The sequence below is a fragment of the Aythya marila genome (genome assembly GCF_965140915.1).
Source record: "Aythya marila genome assembly, chromosome: 10".
In the NCBI taxonomy this organism is placed as follows: Eukaryota; Metazoa; Chordata; class Aves; order Anseriformes; family Anatidae; genus Aythya; species Aythya marila.
The window spans coordinates 3502927-3522509 of NC_139051.1; the positions used below are offsets into that span (position 1 = coordinate 3502927).

Here is a 19583-nt window from a genome sequence, read left to right on the forward strand (position 1 = left end):
TGCTGTCCTTTGAAGAAGAAGGAGCAGCGGGAACTGTTAGAAGATCTGTTTGATCTCCTGGATATTGTGATACAACTTAACTCAATATTAAGCCATTATCAAGCAGGTAGATAACTCACTACCATTGCTGATCTGTGCAGAGTTTTAATTATCACTCCTCCGGTTTATCTGGCACCAACCTTAGGCTTTTGGATGTGGTCCTACAACCAAAATGACATCGGACACCCTTGTGCAGCCACTCGCAAGGCAGGCAGGCAGCATGCAGCCATCAGCTATTGCAAAGCCGTGCTGCCTTGCCAGGTGCCGTTTGGTTGCTCCCGTGGTATGTGCTCACTCTGGTCTAAATCATTTCTTTTATTGAGTGCTGTGACTCCCATTGATGAGAGGGTACAAGTGTAAGAAAGTTGCTTACAGCGAAAGCATATTTCAGCTGAGCTAAGTAGCGCTGTTGCAGCACCTGTAAATAATTCTCGCTGTGTGTGTTAAAGCAACTGCAAGGCTGTCAGCTCATCGGGCTCTCCTAAATGGCCCACCAGGAACGTGGAGCCACTGCCCAGCACGAGCTGCCATGTATTCATTCCCCACTGCAGCATGCCTTAGGTGCAAAATACTTTGACATCTTCCAGTGAACATTCAGGCTCTCGAAAACTAATTAAATGCGCTCAGCAGCACTTGAGGAAGGGAGAGGTTTCTAGATAAGATAAGAAATTGGCTGCTCTAATAGCTGGAGACTGTTACAAATAATTAACTCGCTGTTCTGAGTGGCTTCAAAATGAGACCAGATCACCTTGAGATGGTTTGGGCTGTTCAGGTAGGGTTGACTCCTGGTCTTTGGTTTTGCTGCCTGTAAGCAGCACCTCCGTCACGTTCTGCTCCCTGGAGCTTCTCAGAGGAGCTGAGGGTTCAGGTACCTGCAGCATGTCTCTCCTACCGTACCGTAGGTATAGAAGGGAAAATCCCTTCCCATGTCTTCCCCTCCCCTGAGTTGGGGTCTCAGCTAAAATTATAATCAGTCATGGCTTAGAAAGAGTCCGAGTGCCTGGCTGGGCTGTTTGGTTTCGTGCAGACTGGAATGGTGACATGGGTTTTGTCTCCCTCTCGTGATGATTACAGCTGGATTTGGACAGCCTGACACGAGTTCACCTTCACATTTGGTGGAAACTGAGGCTGCCAAAGAAACATTAGCTTCACGTTGCTTTTTCTGTTGGGCAGCGCTCTGTGCCCTTGAGGAAGCCTGCTGGGCAGGACTGAAATGTCGTCGTCCTTGTCAGCTTTCCAGGCAGACCACACGGATTTGGAAGGTGCACAGACCCATGTTTCTGTCAAGGAGAATAGAATTCAGGTCTGGCGACAGCTGAGTAACCATCCATGAGCTTCTTGGGATCCTCAACAAACGGCTCAAGTTAAAAATACAGAACAGCAGCTGGAGCTAGAGGTGAAATGCAAGAGCTTCAGGAAAAGAAAATGGTATAGGTGATGTTGCAGTGTTGCCAGGGCAAGTCATGGGTTAAGGTTTGCTTTTTTTTTTTTTTTTTTTTTATTTGGCAAAAGACTAAATAGAGAGTTGTAGTTCACCCTCAGGTGCATGCTCCCTTGGAAGTGCCTGCTAGCTGAGAAGCGGGTGTTGGAGAGACAAGAACAAACAGATGAAGCTACTTCAGCATTTTAATCACAGCAAGAAACGCGTGTCTCAGGGTTGGACAGCTGTTGAGATTTTTACCTTTGGAGAATCTGATCCTCAAAGACGCTGTCTGCAGTCTCCTAAGGCCGGAGGTTTGCTCTGTGAATCTGGAGCAGTCCCTCCCATAAGGACACCACGCTTCCCTCCAGGGGATGTGCTTTTAATTAGCTGTGTGGGAGGTAACTGCTCTTAGCAACTTTCCGTGTGCATCCTTGGTATTCCTGCAGCTCTGTATCAGCTCATGCGTTTTATAGTGTTTTGCTTAAGCCAGGTACTAGCCGTGTTTTGAGATGAGAACTATAAATATTTTGAAGGTCTGTGAATATTAGGTTTTTACGCAGACAAGTTGGTGCGTTTTTAGGTGTGAAACAACAGCTGTAGTATGACATCTGTTGATAGGACACTTACTCATCTGCCGTATCTGTTATTTGTCATCATTACATCTGTTATAGTCCACATGGCTCTAATCAGAGCCTAGTGGCTTTCTGCCAGGGGCTCTGCACCAAGCGAAGTGGGGAAAGGACAGATTTTGGTTACCCATGTCCTGGTAATAGGGGTGACAACCCAGCTCTGCTCAGTACTGGTTGCTGGAGAATGTCCATTTCTCTAAGGAGGGCTGTAATCTTTAGAAAGATAAAGGAGTGAAGCCAGTGCCAAAATAATAATAAACTCATGTTGTATCAACATGTTCTCAGTGCTTAAAAAGAAAAAAATGAAGTGTCACAAGATGTCTTTTATTTATATTTTGAGGAAAGTCAAAATATGGCTGCTTACGTACACAAACAAACCTTCAGGTAATTAAACCTAGATCTGGCAGTGCATTTAGCCATCTGTTTAGCTATTACAATGTGAGTAGCACACGGCTGTAATTCTTCATCAACAATGTGAATAGCCTGATAGTTCAACACTAAACCTAAACCCGCTGTGTGGCCATGAGTAGTTAATGATAGAGGTGCTTTAGAGACAGGATATTTGTAGAGCTTCTTCTAGGAAGGCTTTGGGGGGACAATATTGTTTCATGTGAGAACTCAGCTGTGAGATAATTTGCTTGAGCAAACATTGTTCCCTCCTGAGGTATTTCTTAAATTGCTTGAGTTGCTTTGTTCAGTAAATTTGAGTAAAGGGATAATTCCCAGATAATTTGAAATTTGAGAAGGTATATTTTTGGAAATACTGGAGAATCCTTTTTCCTTCAAAACATGCATTTTCCTTGCAGTGTTGCTTTTTCCAGTTCTTTTCAGTGTATTTTTGCCAATGCAAAATGCCTTTTAAAAAAAGGGGGGGAGGGGGGAAATCTGCTCATCAGATAGCATAGAAGTTGAGTCAACATGTATTGATGTTTCCCTACTGCTCCTTTTCTCTGCTATCTCTGATCTCTTCCTTCTGTTCCATGCAGCCCACAAACCCATCTCATCTCTCTTCCTTCCCTTTTTTCTCCCTTATTTCTGCAGTCTCTTCCGCCTTTTTGTACCCTGGAATTTCATATCCACTTTGATGTATCTGTGCTGATGTGTTTTTAGGTTTTCATGTGTGTTTATGTAACAGAGACTTTGCTTTATGATTCTCACCTAATTGGTGTAACCGTGTTTATTTCCTGTTGCATGTTTTCTGCTGTACCCCAAGTGACTAAGTGGAGCTGAGAAGTGCAAGTGTTCCGTAAATAAGTTTGCTACTGAGAGTTGCTGCTGTTAGAGCCCGCTCAGCGTGCATGACTTGCTGTCAGACACTGGTTGCAATCAACAGACACAACCTGCAGGTCCTCGTCCCTGTCCCACCGGATCTGTGGATAAGTTTGCTGCATTTTATTAGCATTATTTCTGCTGATATGAGATACTGAGCTCCCATATTCAAATGAGCGATGCTCTGGTGCTGTCTGCTCCTGTGCTGTGAAAGTATGCCAGTCATGGGGGAGCTACTCCTCTCATACTAAAATGAGGCTTGAAGAATATTACAGTGTATATGTAACGTATTGTACAGTTACCTTCCTACAGATAAATGTTCTGTAAAATGAAAGTTTATCAATGTGTCATGGCATCAAGAGATTTTGTGGAGCTTGCTGTGAAATTACATGATTTCCGTCTGTAATACCAGCATGACAAAAATGAAACCATGGAGATAGTTCTCCAGTAGGCAGCAAACTTCTTCTCCAGTGACAAAGCACACAGTTTCTGTGTGCTTTCAGCAATGTTCAGTTTTGTGCTGTTAACGTTTTTCTTTTTTTTTTTTCCACCTCCCAACAATAATTGATGATTATAGAGATAATTTTTGTTCTCTTTTGCTCCTCCCCACGTTATTCTTACAGGCTCGATCCAAAACCCAGTGAAGCCAGCAGAAGGACTGACTTTCTCCCTGTGCAGCTCTATTGCACTTGTTCCCTGTGCAGTAGCTCTGCAGGCAGTGTGTTCTGGCTAACCAAGCACGTGTCCCAGCTCCTTTCTCCTTTCCTAAGCAGACAGAAGTATTTTTAAGGAGCTTAAAATTATGTCAAGTATACATTGAGTTGCTAGTATCTGTCTTGAGGTATAAAATGATCCTGGAAATGCCTTGATAGAGCCAAGTTTGGGATATAGAGTAGCAGGGAATGTCTGTGTGCGTAAGCAATGTAGGTGGTGGGAAAGCACTTTCAAAAAAGAAACAGATTTATCTTATTTTCTCCAGAAGTTGTCACTACCAACGTAGCTATTACAACGTGCTTAGGCTGTTATTCTTGAGAGCTGAGAGATTGGTGTTTCATTTCTTTTTAAATAATGTGACTTGTACCAAGGTGACCTGGTTGTAAATTAGTACTTAATTATGTGCTGACATTGAACAAAGTTCATCATTTAGAATTATATATTGAAGGAAACAGTTAAGATTTGGATTTCTGGCTCATTTGAGGTACTTGAACATCGTACCAGTAGAAAATTATATATAAAATATATTTAACAAGTTCTGCTGCATTGAAGAATGAGTCTAATAAAGTAATGGAATACATATTTTTTCTGTTTGTCAGGGGACGCTTTTGTTTGTAGAGCACGAACCATTTCTCTGCAGTTATCAAAACATAGTAGAATTGCTAATAAATGTGTGTTGACAATAAATATCAATTGATCTAAATGTGATTAGATGTTTGGTTGCTTCTGGGCGACATGAAGTTGGAAACCTGGCGGAAATCCTGTTCATCTCCAGGACATCACTTTTTTTTTTTTTTCTTTCTAACCTGTTGACAGCAGGTGAACACATTTTACCTTCTACAACACGTTTTAGGTTCTGTATGCTCTGCCACTCCTAATTTTAAATACCCCTTTATTATAATTGTGACAGGTATCAGTGAACTTCTTATTCCAGGGTAGTAGCAGTATAAATGGTACATGTGATACTTTTGCTCCATATTTCTGAAATCTTTCTTAGCATTGTGCTTGAGGCTTGAAACCTGACTGGAGAGAAGCCAATGGGATAGCAAGGTTCTATAGCCTTGCTGTTTGTATGAACAAGAACGCATTTGATTATGCTGCCTGAAATGAACAAAAGGCTTTCCAATAAACCTGAATTACACTTTTTTTTTGTTGTTGTTCCATTTTATCACAACGGTCTGTGTATTTCAGTTGATGCAACTTCATGTATTAAAGCAATGAGGCAAATGCAGGTATTAGGGGAGCAGAGAGGACAATGCTGTTTCAGGAATCCAAAATGATTCAGTTGCAAACTGTAAGCTTTATTGCCTTTTTATACTTTGACATTTAGAATAAAAACATCTGCTTTTCAAGTTACAGTGTTCTAGATTAGTTTTGATTGTTATTTCTTGTAAAATCTGATTCTATAACATTTTTACCAAACTATTTTCAGTGTTAAGATTAGAGATTTTACCTGACCAAGTTACGTAATAAAGCTGCTTGTTTCCTACTGGAATGATAACATTTCAAATGAAAGGAAATAAAAGTGGGCCATAACAAACGCAAGGAACAATTAAAAAAATGTAGGCAAGCAAAGCTTATCAAAAACACTGAAATTAAGTGTTTTAATTAAGTAGACAAAACCTTTGTACAAATCCAGTGACAAATAAGAACATCCATCTATCAATAGATAAAATGCAGACATACATTGCTTGACACAGGACAGTGGGCTATTGCCATCCTGTGTTGTGCTGGGGTGCAGTAGAAAGTTACGGGAAGAGAGAGGAGAACCAAGGCCAGATGGGAGATGAAGCAAAGCAAACACCCCTTCTCCCCACTTTTTGGTCAGTAAATATTGGATGATCAGTGCCTCCTGCAGAGCTTCTCCAGCCTGGAGCTCCTTGTCCAGAGGTGACACAAGGCACAGCCATTGCTGCTTCTGAAGGAGGAGGCAGGGGCCTACTCTGGGCCTTTCCTCGTCTTGCATAGCACTGCACAGAAACATGCTGAAAAGCGCGTTGTTTTGTGATTCACCACTTCCCGAAGACTTCCCAAAGCCATCCTCTGTCCTGTTCTTACCTTCATTCCTTGTTTCCAGCTGTGTTTGACCTATTAAGACATTTGTGGGATAAGAGCCCATCATTTCAGAGAAACAATTCAATTTGTAAAAGAAAAGCATTTCCATTATTTTCCCACATTTTACAGTATTTTGTTTACCCCATCAGTTTTATGGGAACTTAATATTCCTTGCCATTGATTTCATTCAATTGTGTTTGGTTTTGTAGGAAGACACAGCACTACTCCCTCATGTTACTGCGTTGGGGCTACTGGCTTTATTTAAATATATCTCCTGCTGTTCCACAGAGAAAGTCTGGCTTTGACCTTTATAATGCTTTGAATTATGCTACAGAGACCCCTGAAAATCAGACCAGAATCTTGTATATTAGCAAGTAACGCTTTCCAAGGTCAGAGGCTTGGACTTTGTTGCATAATACTAATAGATGATGTTGGTGCTATTTTCCGTGGTAATTTATAATTATTTTTGAAGTGCCAGCAGCCAGTGCTGGTGATCACGAAGGTATCTAAATGAATTAAGTGATGATATTTCTGCAGCTGTCTGATTAGTCTGGTACTTCAAGCGCTCTGCAAGGTGCAACTGAGAACTTCCTGCTAATTAACGAAAAATCACTCTTTCATTGTAATAGGGCTCATATTCTTTGTATTCTGATGGATTCTGCTTGCCTCGTGTTTCCCAAAAAAATATTCCCCCATGACAGCAATCTTAACCTGCAATCAGTGATGAATACCTGCTGCAGCCCAAAACTGCAGCAGATCAGACTGGGTCACAGCAGGGTGCCGGCGGCGTCACACCGTGCGCGTCGGAGCACGCGTTCCCCGCGTCGCTCCCTTCCCACTTGCACCAGCCTAGTCCCGTGGTGTGTTGGACACAGAGACAGCTGTGTTTCTAAAGAGCTGCATTTGCAATAAACGAACGTACACGCTCAGAAAGCAGTGATGAACTAGTTCATATTAATTACAGAAGCAATACATAAGATTTGCAACTTGTAGCGGTTGTGTATAAGGGGGTAAAATCCAGTCTGTTCATTTTATGCATTAATTACATATACTTCTGAGTTTTAAAATCCAAATTGCATAGCTGTTTTTGTCCAAATAAGGAGTAGCATGTCTTTCCTGCTCTGGGGTATGCCAGCAAACAAAGGTCTATAATCCAAGAAGGGAAAAGTCACAAGGTTGCAAGTGAAGGTGTCATTGGAGATCTTTACCCATTCTGGTTGGTGCTCCACGACCCAGCATGGGCTTTTGTAGCCATCCTTTCGCTGCCCAGCAGGGATATAGGTACTGGGGGTGCTTTTTGTTCCCCACTTCATGACACAGTGGAATCGTTCAGGAGGGCTATGGTGTTTATATCGTGATGGAGGGAAGAGAAGGATGCTTACCAGGCCTGAAACAAATTGTGGCGCAGACTATTTTGATCTGTTAGAAAAATCAGTTCAGTTGTGGTTGTTTACAAACTCCAAAACACGTCCAGCTGAAGGATGCAAACTTATTATGTGAGAGAAGACATTGGTCCTTGAAATGCATTTGCAGAGAAATTCAGCTGGAAAGCTGTAAGCAGCCCTTTCAAGAAACCCTCCTATGTTCAGTAACAAAGAATAGCAGAACAATATCTTATTGTGGCAATAAATGTATTATTTTTTTTTAATGAAGCATTGAAATTCTAATCACTGTGTGCTGGCTGTAGCGGCTGTTGCTTTTCAATATTAAAAAATATTATGTTTTGGGAAATAGCTATTGCTGGTCAATTCACTGCTGTTATGCTTTGTTATAAAGCCAGACTTATTTTAAGGACACCTTGAGGTTTTGGAGCATCTGTATGTATTAATATCCTTTACAAAGTTATAGACAAAACTTTGTTTTAGATTACTAGCTGACTTAGTGCTGTTTGAAGTGTGTTCTGTTTGGCCTTATTATGAGATTATTCGGGGAAAAGTCTCTCTTAGGGTAGAACCTCACTGTCAGTGCGTATTGATGGTTATATCCAGCTTAATTCAGGGTTACAACGAGGCCATACTTTCTCAGATCTTGAGTCGTAAGTTTAGAGTGAAAGTTAATTTAAAGTTATAACAAATCCCGCTGCTCTACAATTTTGCATTTATGCATAGCCAGCAGCAATTGTTTCCCCTCTTACACAGCTTAAAATGATCCCAGGAGACCCGAAACCAGGCCGGGTGCCAGGTCAGGATGCTGAGGAGCAAGGCGCTCACCTTAGCCATGCTGCAAGGGATGAGCCTGATAATGCTGCCCGTGGGGAGGTGGTTGAGTTTTTTTTTCTGTTTAAAGACATGCATCCTTCTTCCCTATAGCTGCATTATTAGCATTAACATACAGTTGGTTAAGGAGCTCAGTAGGATTGTGATGCTATTTTCATCAGAGCCTTCATTTCAGAAGAAACAGTGGCTTAAAGACCCGTTTTTATGACTCCTTTTTAGTTAGCATAATTAGGGTGGCGTAAGCCTAGCGTAAGAACAAAGTTACCCATAGGATCTTTTCATTATGTTCTTGTAAATTATTTCACTTCAGTCCCAATTCTGTCATCCTCACTTGTGCAGAACAGCCATTTCTTCTGCTGTGCGCTGCTGAAATCGCTGAACCTCTTGGCATCCTGAGACTCGATACCAAGAGCTAGAGAACATGAAACCCTGTGCACTTTGCCTTTCTGTCTCCTAACATCCAGCTCATCTTTTTTTCAAAAACAGATCCTGAGAGCTCCCGGACGAAGATGAGGAGCGCGGTGTCGGTGCGAGAGGGGCAGGGAGTTGTGCTGCTCTGTGGCACGCCGCCTCGCGCAGGAGGTAAGGGGCACCCGCGGCTTTCTGCTTCCACCGGGGCCGGTTGTCGGGATGGGGAAATGTCTGTGTGTCACTGCAGAAACCTGGCAGGAAGGTCCATCAGGGAAAGCGAGAGCGAAACCTGCTTTCCTGAAGTAAATGCATAGAGAAAGAAAACAAACCCAAAGCTAGTGGAGAAGAAATGGGAGGGCAGCACCCAGGAGAATTTACTTTTATCTCGAACTGCCTTTCTGTCCCTGGCAATTACTGTGCATTTAACATGTCCGATCTTTATGATATTTCCAGTAATTAACTGAGTCTTTTCTGGAGTTAAATTCTACCCAATTTCACAATTGCCAAGCCTCAGTGAATCTAGTTTTCTCTATGGCCAGACAGTTGCAAAGAGTCTGTTCTTGTCTGTTGTTATTCTAGTCTATGCATGTTTTCTTGAAACTAAGGCATTTTGTAGCGTAATTCAGTGATGCTGATATAATTAAAACATTGCCGTCTCGAGGGGAAGAGAAAGCCAGTTATATGGATTCTTTGGGAACCAGAAGTTGCAAGGACGTTTTATCATTTATCTGTCTTCATTTTTCAACTAATTATTGAGCCTCCTGTAATATTTGGAAATAACTATTCTTGTTTGGTTTTTGTTGCTGTTTGGTTTGGTTTTTATTGATAAAGAGTCTCATTATTGAAGTTCTGTGACATTAAACATTAGACTTGATTGCAAAGACCTGGTAATATAAGCTAAACACTGTGAATACAATAATACAGGTATTGTGGCCTCTTAAATTTGGCAGAGCAGACACAGCCATAAAGTGGCAATTTTACAACTGTCTGAGCTTGCAGAATTTTTCTCTTTCCAAACCGATATGTACTCTTAAATCATCTTTATAGCGTTACCACAGCTTTGTCTTTTAGCTGCTGAGAAAATGGGTCATTCTCCTCTCTATCTGTAAGAATTAGAATGATTAAATTTTGCTTCTATGTGCAGTCCAGAGCCTGAATCACCCCAACCATTCCCACACTCGCGTGCCATGCATTTGTGCACAGAGGTGGCCGCATAACTAACTACAGCTCTGCACTATGAACTTTTGAGGTGTTAAAGAGGAGGCAATGTAAAACATGCTCACGTTGCTCAGAGCTGAGGTTTAAATCAACAGGTGGGAGAGGTGAGGATTCCCTTCACAGTCAGCAGATGGGATTTGATTGACACCCCCACACTAATGGTGTTATTCATGTGCAAAAAAGAACTCTGTGAATTATCAAGTAGAATTGAGAATCCTCAGATTTTTGTGTGAATTGGAGCATTAACCAGTGAAGTCTGTTATTTTTAAGAATGAGTTTGTTATTTTTAAGAATGAGTTAATAATCTGTCTGGGATAGTTTAGAGAGAGTTGACCTGAGCTATTTGGGGTTCTGATGGTTGTTCAGCCCTTTCCACATCTGTAGGCCGATCATTGCTATTATTATTTGATTCTGTATTTGTTGGACTGAGCTATCAAGTAAGTGTACAAATTCTATGCAATACTAATTCTGAAAACCTTCTCAAATACCTAGTTTTCTCTCTCCCTTTAGCCTCCAAAATATTGTTCTTGTATATTTTGCTGCTTTGCACAATTTCTAAGCTCTTGTTAGCTTGCTGGGGATTTGCACTTAGGTTTAAGAAGCTTTTGAGAAGAGATTTGATTAAATTATGATTATTCCTCTATATACAATATTCCAGTTAAAAATATAAACCAATGTTCATCACAGAAGAAATAGCAGTTTGCAGTATGGAAAAATGAAATTGTTTCCCTTCTGCAGTTTGGCATATTTTTTGGCTTATCTTAGCTACAAATACTAATGCAAGTAATAAGAATATCCATTTCAATGGGGAGCAAATTACTCATGCAATTGGCAATACTTTTGTCCATGAGGGTATGGACATCTACCATTTCAACCAACAGTGAAATTCCATTTAACTTGTTGTTAGTGAAAAGGGTGTTCGATGCTTCCAGCTGAGTGCACCAATCCATTTTTTCGTTCTGTGCTTAAATGTAAGCTGCATTACAAACCACTCCAATATTTTCTTAAGAGTTAATGCATTTTCCCTTTTTATCATTCCTTGTTTTAGCAGTCTTGTTTGAGATTTACTGAATGGGAGATGGAATGAATGACTGACTTTGTGAAGATGTTCCCTATCTTTATGGTGTTTTTTTGTTTTTGTGTTATAGCTCTAACTGAATGGAGATGTCTGTGTGACTCAATGATTGCTATTGGTTTGGGATTTTTAAGTAAAACTGAAGTAAAAAGTTTTAATAATTTAAGTGCATTTTTTTCTTATCTTTGTGTTAAGTTGTATTCTAATTGAACAGTGATTTTTGGATAATTAAGGCACTCATTGGTCATTGTTCTGCAGATACATGACAATATTTCTGTGTATAATTTTAATTCTGTCAGAGGTAACCTGTTAAAAGACATTTTTTTTCACAAGTTATGACCCACACATATTTGAAAGGTAATATGACATCTAAAATTGATTTATGTAGGTCTATTGCTGTCTTTTTCAATTGTTATAATCATTAAACTGTATACAGCTGTTTTGACTTTCTAACGTGCAACTGGTATGGCTTTGATGGTTTTCAAGGAGTGCTGATGTAGCAAACATCTCAACATATCTAATATTAAATTTTGTATAATAACGTGCAGCAGGTTTAAAAAAAAATCATGAAATGCTGATTTTTTCCATTCTGCCAAGAACTGAAAAGGCTAGACATATGGAGATCTAAAAATGTTTTTTCTCTACTATTGATTTTGTTCCAAAATCAGTATCTAAGGACTGACAAAGCCCCGAGTAAAGGAAATCTGGAAGTTCCTTTAGGGTATTACCTACTAATGCTACTCTGTGTGTGTCTTGATTATCATGTAGTTTTCTCTTCAGGCATTATGATTTCTATTATCTTAATATTATGTTTTCTATTAGTTTAATACAGTCCATTTTACTAATTTAACAGTGAATTTGGATTTCAGAAGATGTTATTAATTTGAGGTTTTCTATATTATTTGGAGAAAGCAGTGTTGCATAGTGTTCTTAATGTTGTCTGGGTTGATTTCAGAACTGCTTTATACACAGAGAAAATTATGATAAAGGTAGAGGTAAAGATTTTTCTGATGGTTATTCACACTTTTCAAGGCATTCGGACTTGCCTGAAGAGCAAGGAGTAAGTTCTGTGTTGGTGGATACAATATGAGATGTGAACATAACCCACAAGAACTTAAGTAAATGGCAAGAATGTTGTGGAGCCAACAAGCTGTTGCCTACAGCTCTGGGAGGAAATTCCACTTGCTTTGTATTCATGATTAGCTGTGTGTGACGTGTATTCCTATTTCCTCCAATATGGCAAATATATTTCTACATAAATACAGAAGAAAAAATGTTCTCCATCTTAATATCATGCTCCAACAAATGAAGACTTAATTGATAAATGAGGCCATATTTGAATGATAGTGATCAATCTAGCTCACAGCTTATTATTTTAAAGCTGTGACATGCTGGTTTGAAACAATATTAGATTACTGAAAAATAGATCCCAATTTATTGCTCACTGCTTGGTATGACAAATCATTCAGTGAATAATGTCATGTCTGTTGCAAATTAGTATTTAGACTTGCAAATTTTTTGCTCATGTCTCTGTACTGCCATTTGGAGACCTGCAAGTTCCAGCAAGACCATGCTTCATGAATAACATAGCATGGAAAGTATCTCAAACGCCAGAAATATTTTGAGGCTTTGGCTATTTATTTGTTTTCCACAACTCTTGAATCACAATGTGTGATTTTTTCAAGGAGCTGTGTATTGAATTAATTTTGCAGGCTTTGTAAACATTTCATACCTTTAAAACAAAGCAACACTAAGCTGAGAGAACTCCAGAATAGTTTTTCTCCTGCCCATCTGTGTGTTTTCAGTAGGTGCAAAGCAGCCTGTCTTTGCACATCTACTTTTGCTTTTGTTGCAGATTGTGGATGACACTCATCTGGGCATGAACAATAAATCATCCTTGCAGTAGGCACATTATGAGGTTTTTGCTCAAAAATGCATTCTAAGGAGAATAGCAAGTTGAATATTGTAAAAGCAGTGGCCTTAAAAATTGTTCCACAGCGTTCTCAAGCCGTTCTCAGTCTGCCAAGGAGATATGGTGTTTTTATTAAAAATATATGTTTTGCAATAGCCCTTCTGGTGTCGTCATCAGCAGCAGCACAAATTCCAGCTGACAGTTTGAAATCAAATGATACCTGAGAGACACTTATATTTGTCCATACGAGAGACAATAATACATGTTCACAGCTGGAGTTTACAATGATTTCTCTCTGTCAAAGCCTTATTCTCATCACCAGTAACAAACCAATGCTACAGAGAGACGCTTTCTCTGTGTTCTGCACTTTATCTAATCCAGTCTTCCTAATGCACCTTTTCTGTTGATATGCCTGTGTTCCAGGCTGAAGTAAAATTGACTGAAATTAGTATATCCTTATTTATGTATTTGTGCAACATGTGCAGCTACTATATGCTATGTGCTTTTAAGCTAGTGTGAAAGTCTATAACCAGTCTAAGAAACCTGTAGCAGCAGATGCATGTTTCCAGTTTGGGAAAGGGCAAACTAGACAAGCCAAGTACCACTCCAGATTGTTTACAGAACTCTTTATTAACTCCATGTTAAAATGCATATGCACAAATGGGTTTGTGCCTCTTCTCTTCCAAAATTGTTTTTATCCCTAGGTTGTTTCTTTGGATTTTTCTATCACTTTTATCTTCTCTACTAAAATATTTTAATTTTTCCTTTAGAAATAGGATAATTGATTAGAATGTGGCAGGAGGGAGAGGCTGCAATCCCAGCACACACTCAGAGCTGATCACGGCATTGTTAACAAGAGTACAGAAAGTAATTGTTTTTCACAAGGGTTTCCCAAGTAACTTCTCCTAAATGAGTTTTTCCAAAGAAATTTGAACTCATACATGTAGAAGTTTGCCACTAATTACTACTACCACTATAAGCATTAGAATATTTCTTTGAAAATTTACACTTGTGTATTTTCCTTAGTTTATGTCACTAGTATTTAACATTCAGAATAAATCAGATGTGTTATATTTGAACAACAAGCTAAACTGTCATCTTTTTATCCTCAATTATTATACGCAAGAAGCAATTTAAAATACTTTCAACTGTTGAGAAGGCACAACAGAGCTGTTAGAAAATGCTCTGAGCGATTGCATATAAAGTTCTAGGGATGTGATTAAAAGAATAATTTGTCATTTGAAATGGATATGGCTAATGGGTATATGCTTAAATATTGCTTCCTAATGCAGTTTCCTACTTTTGTGCATACGTCCGGAGTATGAACAATTTGATCAGAGCCAGTACATTTTGAATGACATTGCTAGTCTGAAACAATTAGTTTAGAAATGTGATAAAGAGAAACTAATCCATCATCCCTCACAGCTACAGGGCAAAAGAAATTGGGATTTTATTCAGCACTGGAACCCAAATGCAGAAAAGCACTTTGTTAGACTTTTCCATTAGTGTCTGGATTTCCTTCAGAGCACCAAGCAACATTTAACCTGCCAGTTAAGGAGCATTTCTGTATTACAAGGTCACGTTCGGTTTGAAACTTAGCACTAGCTAATGGTCAAATCACACGTGTGACAGGAGAGGGCAAGGACGAGGGCACAAAAAAGGCAGTAGGCAAGGCCATATTGCTGAGCTGCTTTTCCAGTGGTTACACTGTTTGGAACTGTACTTAACGTGAGTTTTTCTTTTGTGTTAATAAGGAAAGAATGCTGCCAGTCTTGAATATCTGTGTTTCCCAAGGATGAGCTTAGAAATGTCTACATTTCAGTTACAGTTGTGTGCTTTGCATTTGGTGTTGCTTTGAAAGTCTTTAGGAAAAATGTTGAGTACAGAGAAGGACAGACCTTTCTTTATGGACTGTTTTACGGTGCTGGAGCTTAGTCACTGGTGGCAGCCATGCTGAGGTAACCACCTGGATTGTCTGATCACCACTACATCAGCCTATAGCTGTGGCATAGTAGATACAGTTCCCAGTGTAACTACATTCAGGGAACTACATTTTTTTTTCCTCTTTTTTTTTTTTTTGTTTTTTTTTTTTTGTTTGTTTTTTGTTTTTTTTTTTGTTTTAACATCATGCTAGCTCATTTCAGAATCAAAAAAGCAGACTGTTACCATATTCCATTTAAAAATGAAAATTAGGTGCTAGCTGAAATTGCAAGGATCCCACTTCAAGCTGAAACATTTCAATATTCTTATTAAATGTGTAGATTGAAATTGCAAGACATTACATAGGTCTCTGGCACTGCTCTCATTGTTGTGGGTTATTCCATACACAGAAGTTGCATGCCTAATTACCTGCACAGCATGCTGAAAATTGATCTTTTATATTTTATCTACAAAATAATTCACCTTTTATGCCAGAAAGATTAATGGTATACATTAGTTTCAAATCAGAGTATTTCCCATTATACTCTGGAATAAAATGAGTTTCTGAGGATACGTTCTTCACTTTTGTAGTTGGACTCAGATTCCCATCATACAATTTACATTTTATATAAACAAAAAATACCTTTAAGCAAAAGAAGAAAGTTATTCTAAAAGTTTTTGGGGTAATTTCAGCAGCTCTTGTACTCCCAACTTTTTTCATCTAGTATGGTGACAGAACTCTTTTAACCAGATACTCATTGACTCAGGCAATGCCAGAGGTAGTCTCTATGTGTTGGATGTATTGCAGAAATACAGTTTTCTTCATTCTAGTGAGCAAAATACTTAGGCAAATTATATCTACTTTAAGAAATGAGAGGTAGTTATGAGAAGTTTGAAGCTAGCATATACAAGACAAAGCGCATGATGGCGCCGGGGCCTCCAGAAGTACAGCGGCCTAACCTCGCAGTAGTGCAGTCCTCTCAGGATTAAGCTGCAGCAAGGTGGTTTTCTTCAAGAAAAAGAGCATCTTTAGGGGATTCAGTGCATGTTTACCTCATGCAGATTTAACTCCCTACCTTTAATTAATTAATGTCCCATTGGCAGGGTGTTCCCCGCACAGGGCCATGCTGGCAGATGGACACTGCGGCCTATAGCCGCGAGGTGCCGCATTGTTCACGCTTTCAGCTGAGGCTGGGCCAAATGACAAACTAATTGGTTTTGTTCATAATTACGTAATCTGTCATTATCCTCTCAAAATCAGAGTTGCTTTCCCATTACTTTTAATTTTAACTCTGAGGTAGATAATTTCAAAATACTTGGGTTTTCTTCCAGATTTCCATGTCTTTAATTGCAGTTGGTATCATTACTAAATTTTCTCTGATTACTCCCTTACAAACAGTTTTTTGAAGGCATATGCAATCCTGTGGTTTAGGCAGAATTGTAATTGAAGAGAAAATAGCAAGATACTTCAGCTTCCTATTATGTCTCTAGTACAGAATATTTTAAAATCTAAATTGTAGGACTTCATGAAATAATACGGATTTCAGGCTTAATGAGGGCCATGAAACTTCTTTTGTTAAAAATGAAAACAACCAAAAAAAAAAAACAAAAACAACAGCAACAAAAAAACAGAACCCCTAAATGTTGTTGAGTCAGCTCAGTGCACTCCAAAATCGAATACATCCATTTCTTTTCAGGATTACTTATGGATACATCAGCTTCTGTAACCAAAATGTAATCAATTTTGAAAATAAGAACTTTCAATCAGTTTCAGAACAATATTATTCACATCATTTACTTCTGGCTGTCTTAGAAATCTCATTTAAGGTGTGAATTAGGGAACTAGCTGATGCGTATTAAATAGGTGTAAAGGAGTGGCGGTCCAGAAGAAAAGGATTAAGAGACGGTGGGGGAATGATAAGTAGAGAAGACCTTCAGACCTTAGGCTTTAGTGTATCAAACCAGCTTTATGAATGATCCTGCTCCTTTGTTGCAGGTCTATCTCCACTGCTGTTTTCTAGCTTTTGCTGTGCTGACTTTCTGAATTCATTTATAAATTCCCCAAACCTGTATTGACTCTAACATTCTGTTCATTAAAAATAAAGTAATTCCAGCTCCATTCAGTGGTTCCCCACTGATATGAAGGTCTGTCTTAAAAAGGAAATGTGCAATATAATTAAAAGTAATTTTTCTTCAAAAGCATTTAGATGTACTTAAGACCTAGTTTTGAACCCAGTTAAAAGCTACTAAATGTGTGGGGCTTTCCTCCCCTCTATGTCCCTTTAGCAACATTACATTTTTCTTACATAGGAAGTTTTCTCAAAGCTCGCAGATGGCAGGAAATGGCCATGGCAGACCACAACAGTTGTGGTGATTTAATTGTAGAATCTTATAAAATTTCAGTTTAAAAATGACAGGCAATTTTATGAGTTTTTTTAATTGAACATTTAAGTGCACAAAGGGCCTAGAACAGTATGAGCATGTTGTGGCTGGTAAACTGCACAGTAAATAATAATCAAATAATACTAAATAAAGAGTAGAAGCCAACCATGATGTAGTAAACAAATAAAAATTGAGTAATAACTGTAATTTCCAATACCTTATCCATGTATGGTCTCCAAATAAGGAAAAAATGTGTTGGAAAGCAAAGGCTTAGATCTCTGAGGAAGCCCAGGAGAGACGTATTATTTTCATTTATAACAGAAAATCAACTGAAAATTTGTAATTGACAGAAAGGGAGTGAATTTATATCCCTTGAGGTGCTGTAAGATCAGCAACAAGCAAGGGGTGTAAACATAATAAATCACAGAACAAGTTGTTTAATATGAATTTTGGGGGGAAAATCAGAATACAATCTTGTAAAGTACAGCAAATATAGAATGAGATAGTGGCTGTGGGGCACTGGTAACGAAATGCTCTGTGTTTAAGAGAGTCAATGAAAATGTATGCTGAATGTGAAATTAGTTTTCCAAGAGTGTTTATTCATAGGCTGTCGAAGGATCTGATTAAACTGAAATACACTTTGCGTGGTTTTCATAATCATAATGACTGATTTCAGTGAATTTACTATTAGCCCAGTATAAAGATAATTAAATCAAGCTGCTTTTTGTCCTGCTTGGTGTACAGACATGTCCATCCCCGTTGAGTGTTAAGAATAATGTCTTGTTTGTTTTTGTTTGTTTTGTTTTGTTTTGTTTTAGAATGAAATAAGATATTGAGTTGAAGGAAAATAAGTAGCTCAATAAATACCAGAACTAATACTGCGACTTCCCAAACTTTAGAGTGTGTTATAAAGCTGAAAATGTAGATCTTTCTTTCATTTTTTTCCTACTGTTCCTGAATTGATACCTACTTTATGCTTTCCCCCGTTCTTATGATCGCTCTCATCCCCGTACAGATCTCATAAAATGTAGTAATTTTCTAGTCTTTAGCAAGACCATACATATGTTGTGGTCCCATTCAAACTCTGTAGGTGTCCTCTCTGTCATCTTTTTTATTTATGCATTTATTTATTCACTATTCGTAGTGGTTGTGATAGAGTATTGAACCTAAGCCAGAGCCTTGCACCACCAATGGCCCTCCCATCACTACTTACTCAAGCCCTCTCTGTTCAACATCAAAACATTGACGCCTTGTTGTAAGATGGGAGAACAGTTATATAGGGTATTTTTTTTTTGTTGGCTGTGTCTTCCTTATGAGACTGTTGTGGCATATCTCAGAAGTCTTACTGAAGTCAAGCTCTGTCGCAAGGTTTTGCTTCCTACTGCACTAACTACTCTGTCTTTTTGTAACAAATCCATGCTGACTTCCTTGGGATAAATTAATTCAACTTCTCCTGTTACCTAGGAATAAACTTTTTGGCTCTGTTTCATTGGAGGAGACATGCTGCACAACTAGGATAGTTGACTGTTTCCAACAGTAAAAATTTCCCAGTATAACAAAAGTTCAACTCTTGAGAATATTCCTGAGAATGTTAATTGTTCACACACACGTTGTTCCTGCAAAATTATGGTAATGGAAAGAGTTTAAATATTGATTGAAGAAAATTAAATGCAATTATAATAAGCCATTTCATTTGATGCCCTTTTTGCATTAACCAGTCCATAAATATTTTAATAATTTAATTTGTTGAGTGTTTTTTATCTGCACTATCTTACCTTTTGTTAAATTATTCTGTTGGCTTAGTGCTTTCCTGGCTGCATGTTCATACTCGGCTGTGGGGGTTATGAAAATGCCAACCCTTCCTTTGGTGACTGCATCCAAATGTATGCACTTTCAAATTAAACCTGTGCAAAAAAAAAGAATGATCTCCATTTTGTAGGGGCAGTGCAAATGCTACAAGATATTTTAGCGCCAAGGCAGGTCAATCAAACTATAATCGTTTCTAATTAGCACTTGCAGAAGCTCTAATCTTTTTATAAACTTTCAGCTGAGTGGCACTTGGGTGAAAAATTATTTCTTGCCTGGAAAACCATTAAAAATTAATTTCCTTTCATTCTGTAGGATATGAATGAAAGAGGCACATGGCTTCTCACATGCCAATTAGAATTGGATACACAGCTCAGAGTGCTGTTCAGAGGGAAAAAAAATTAAATGTAGTTTTTGCCAAATCTTGTGATTTGTCTTTTGAAGTTTAGTTTTCCTTTAAAATGCCTGTAAAGTACTCCAGTGAGGGCCAGTTTGCCATTTCATGCAAAGATCT

The 19583-nt window shown here is 38.7% G+C and overlaps 1 protein-coding gene across 1 annotated transcript in view; it reads left to right on the plus strand.

The window, feature by feature from the left end:
- The window catches only part of LOC309881766 (contactin-3-like), a gene marked incomplete at its 3' end in the record, with an annotated part of 96607 nt that overhangs the window by 40334 nt on the left and 36690 nt on the right, over positions 1–19583 (plus strand). The window contains exon 3 of the mRNA XM_082768092.1: positions 8832–8927. Within this exon, the coding sequence (XP_082624218.1) occupies positions 8832–8927 (96 nt within the window). The remainder of the gene's footprint in view (positions 1–8831; positions 8928–19583) is intronic.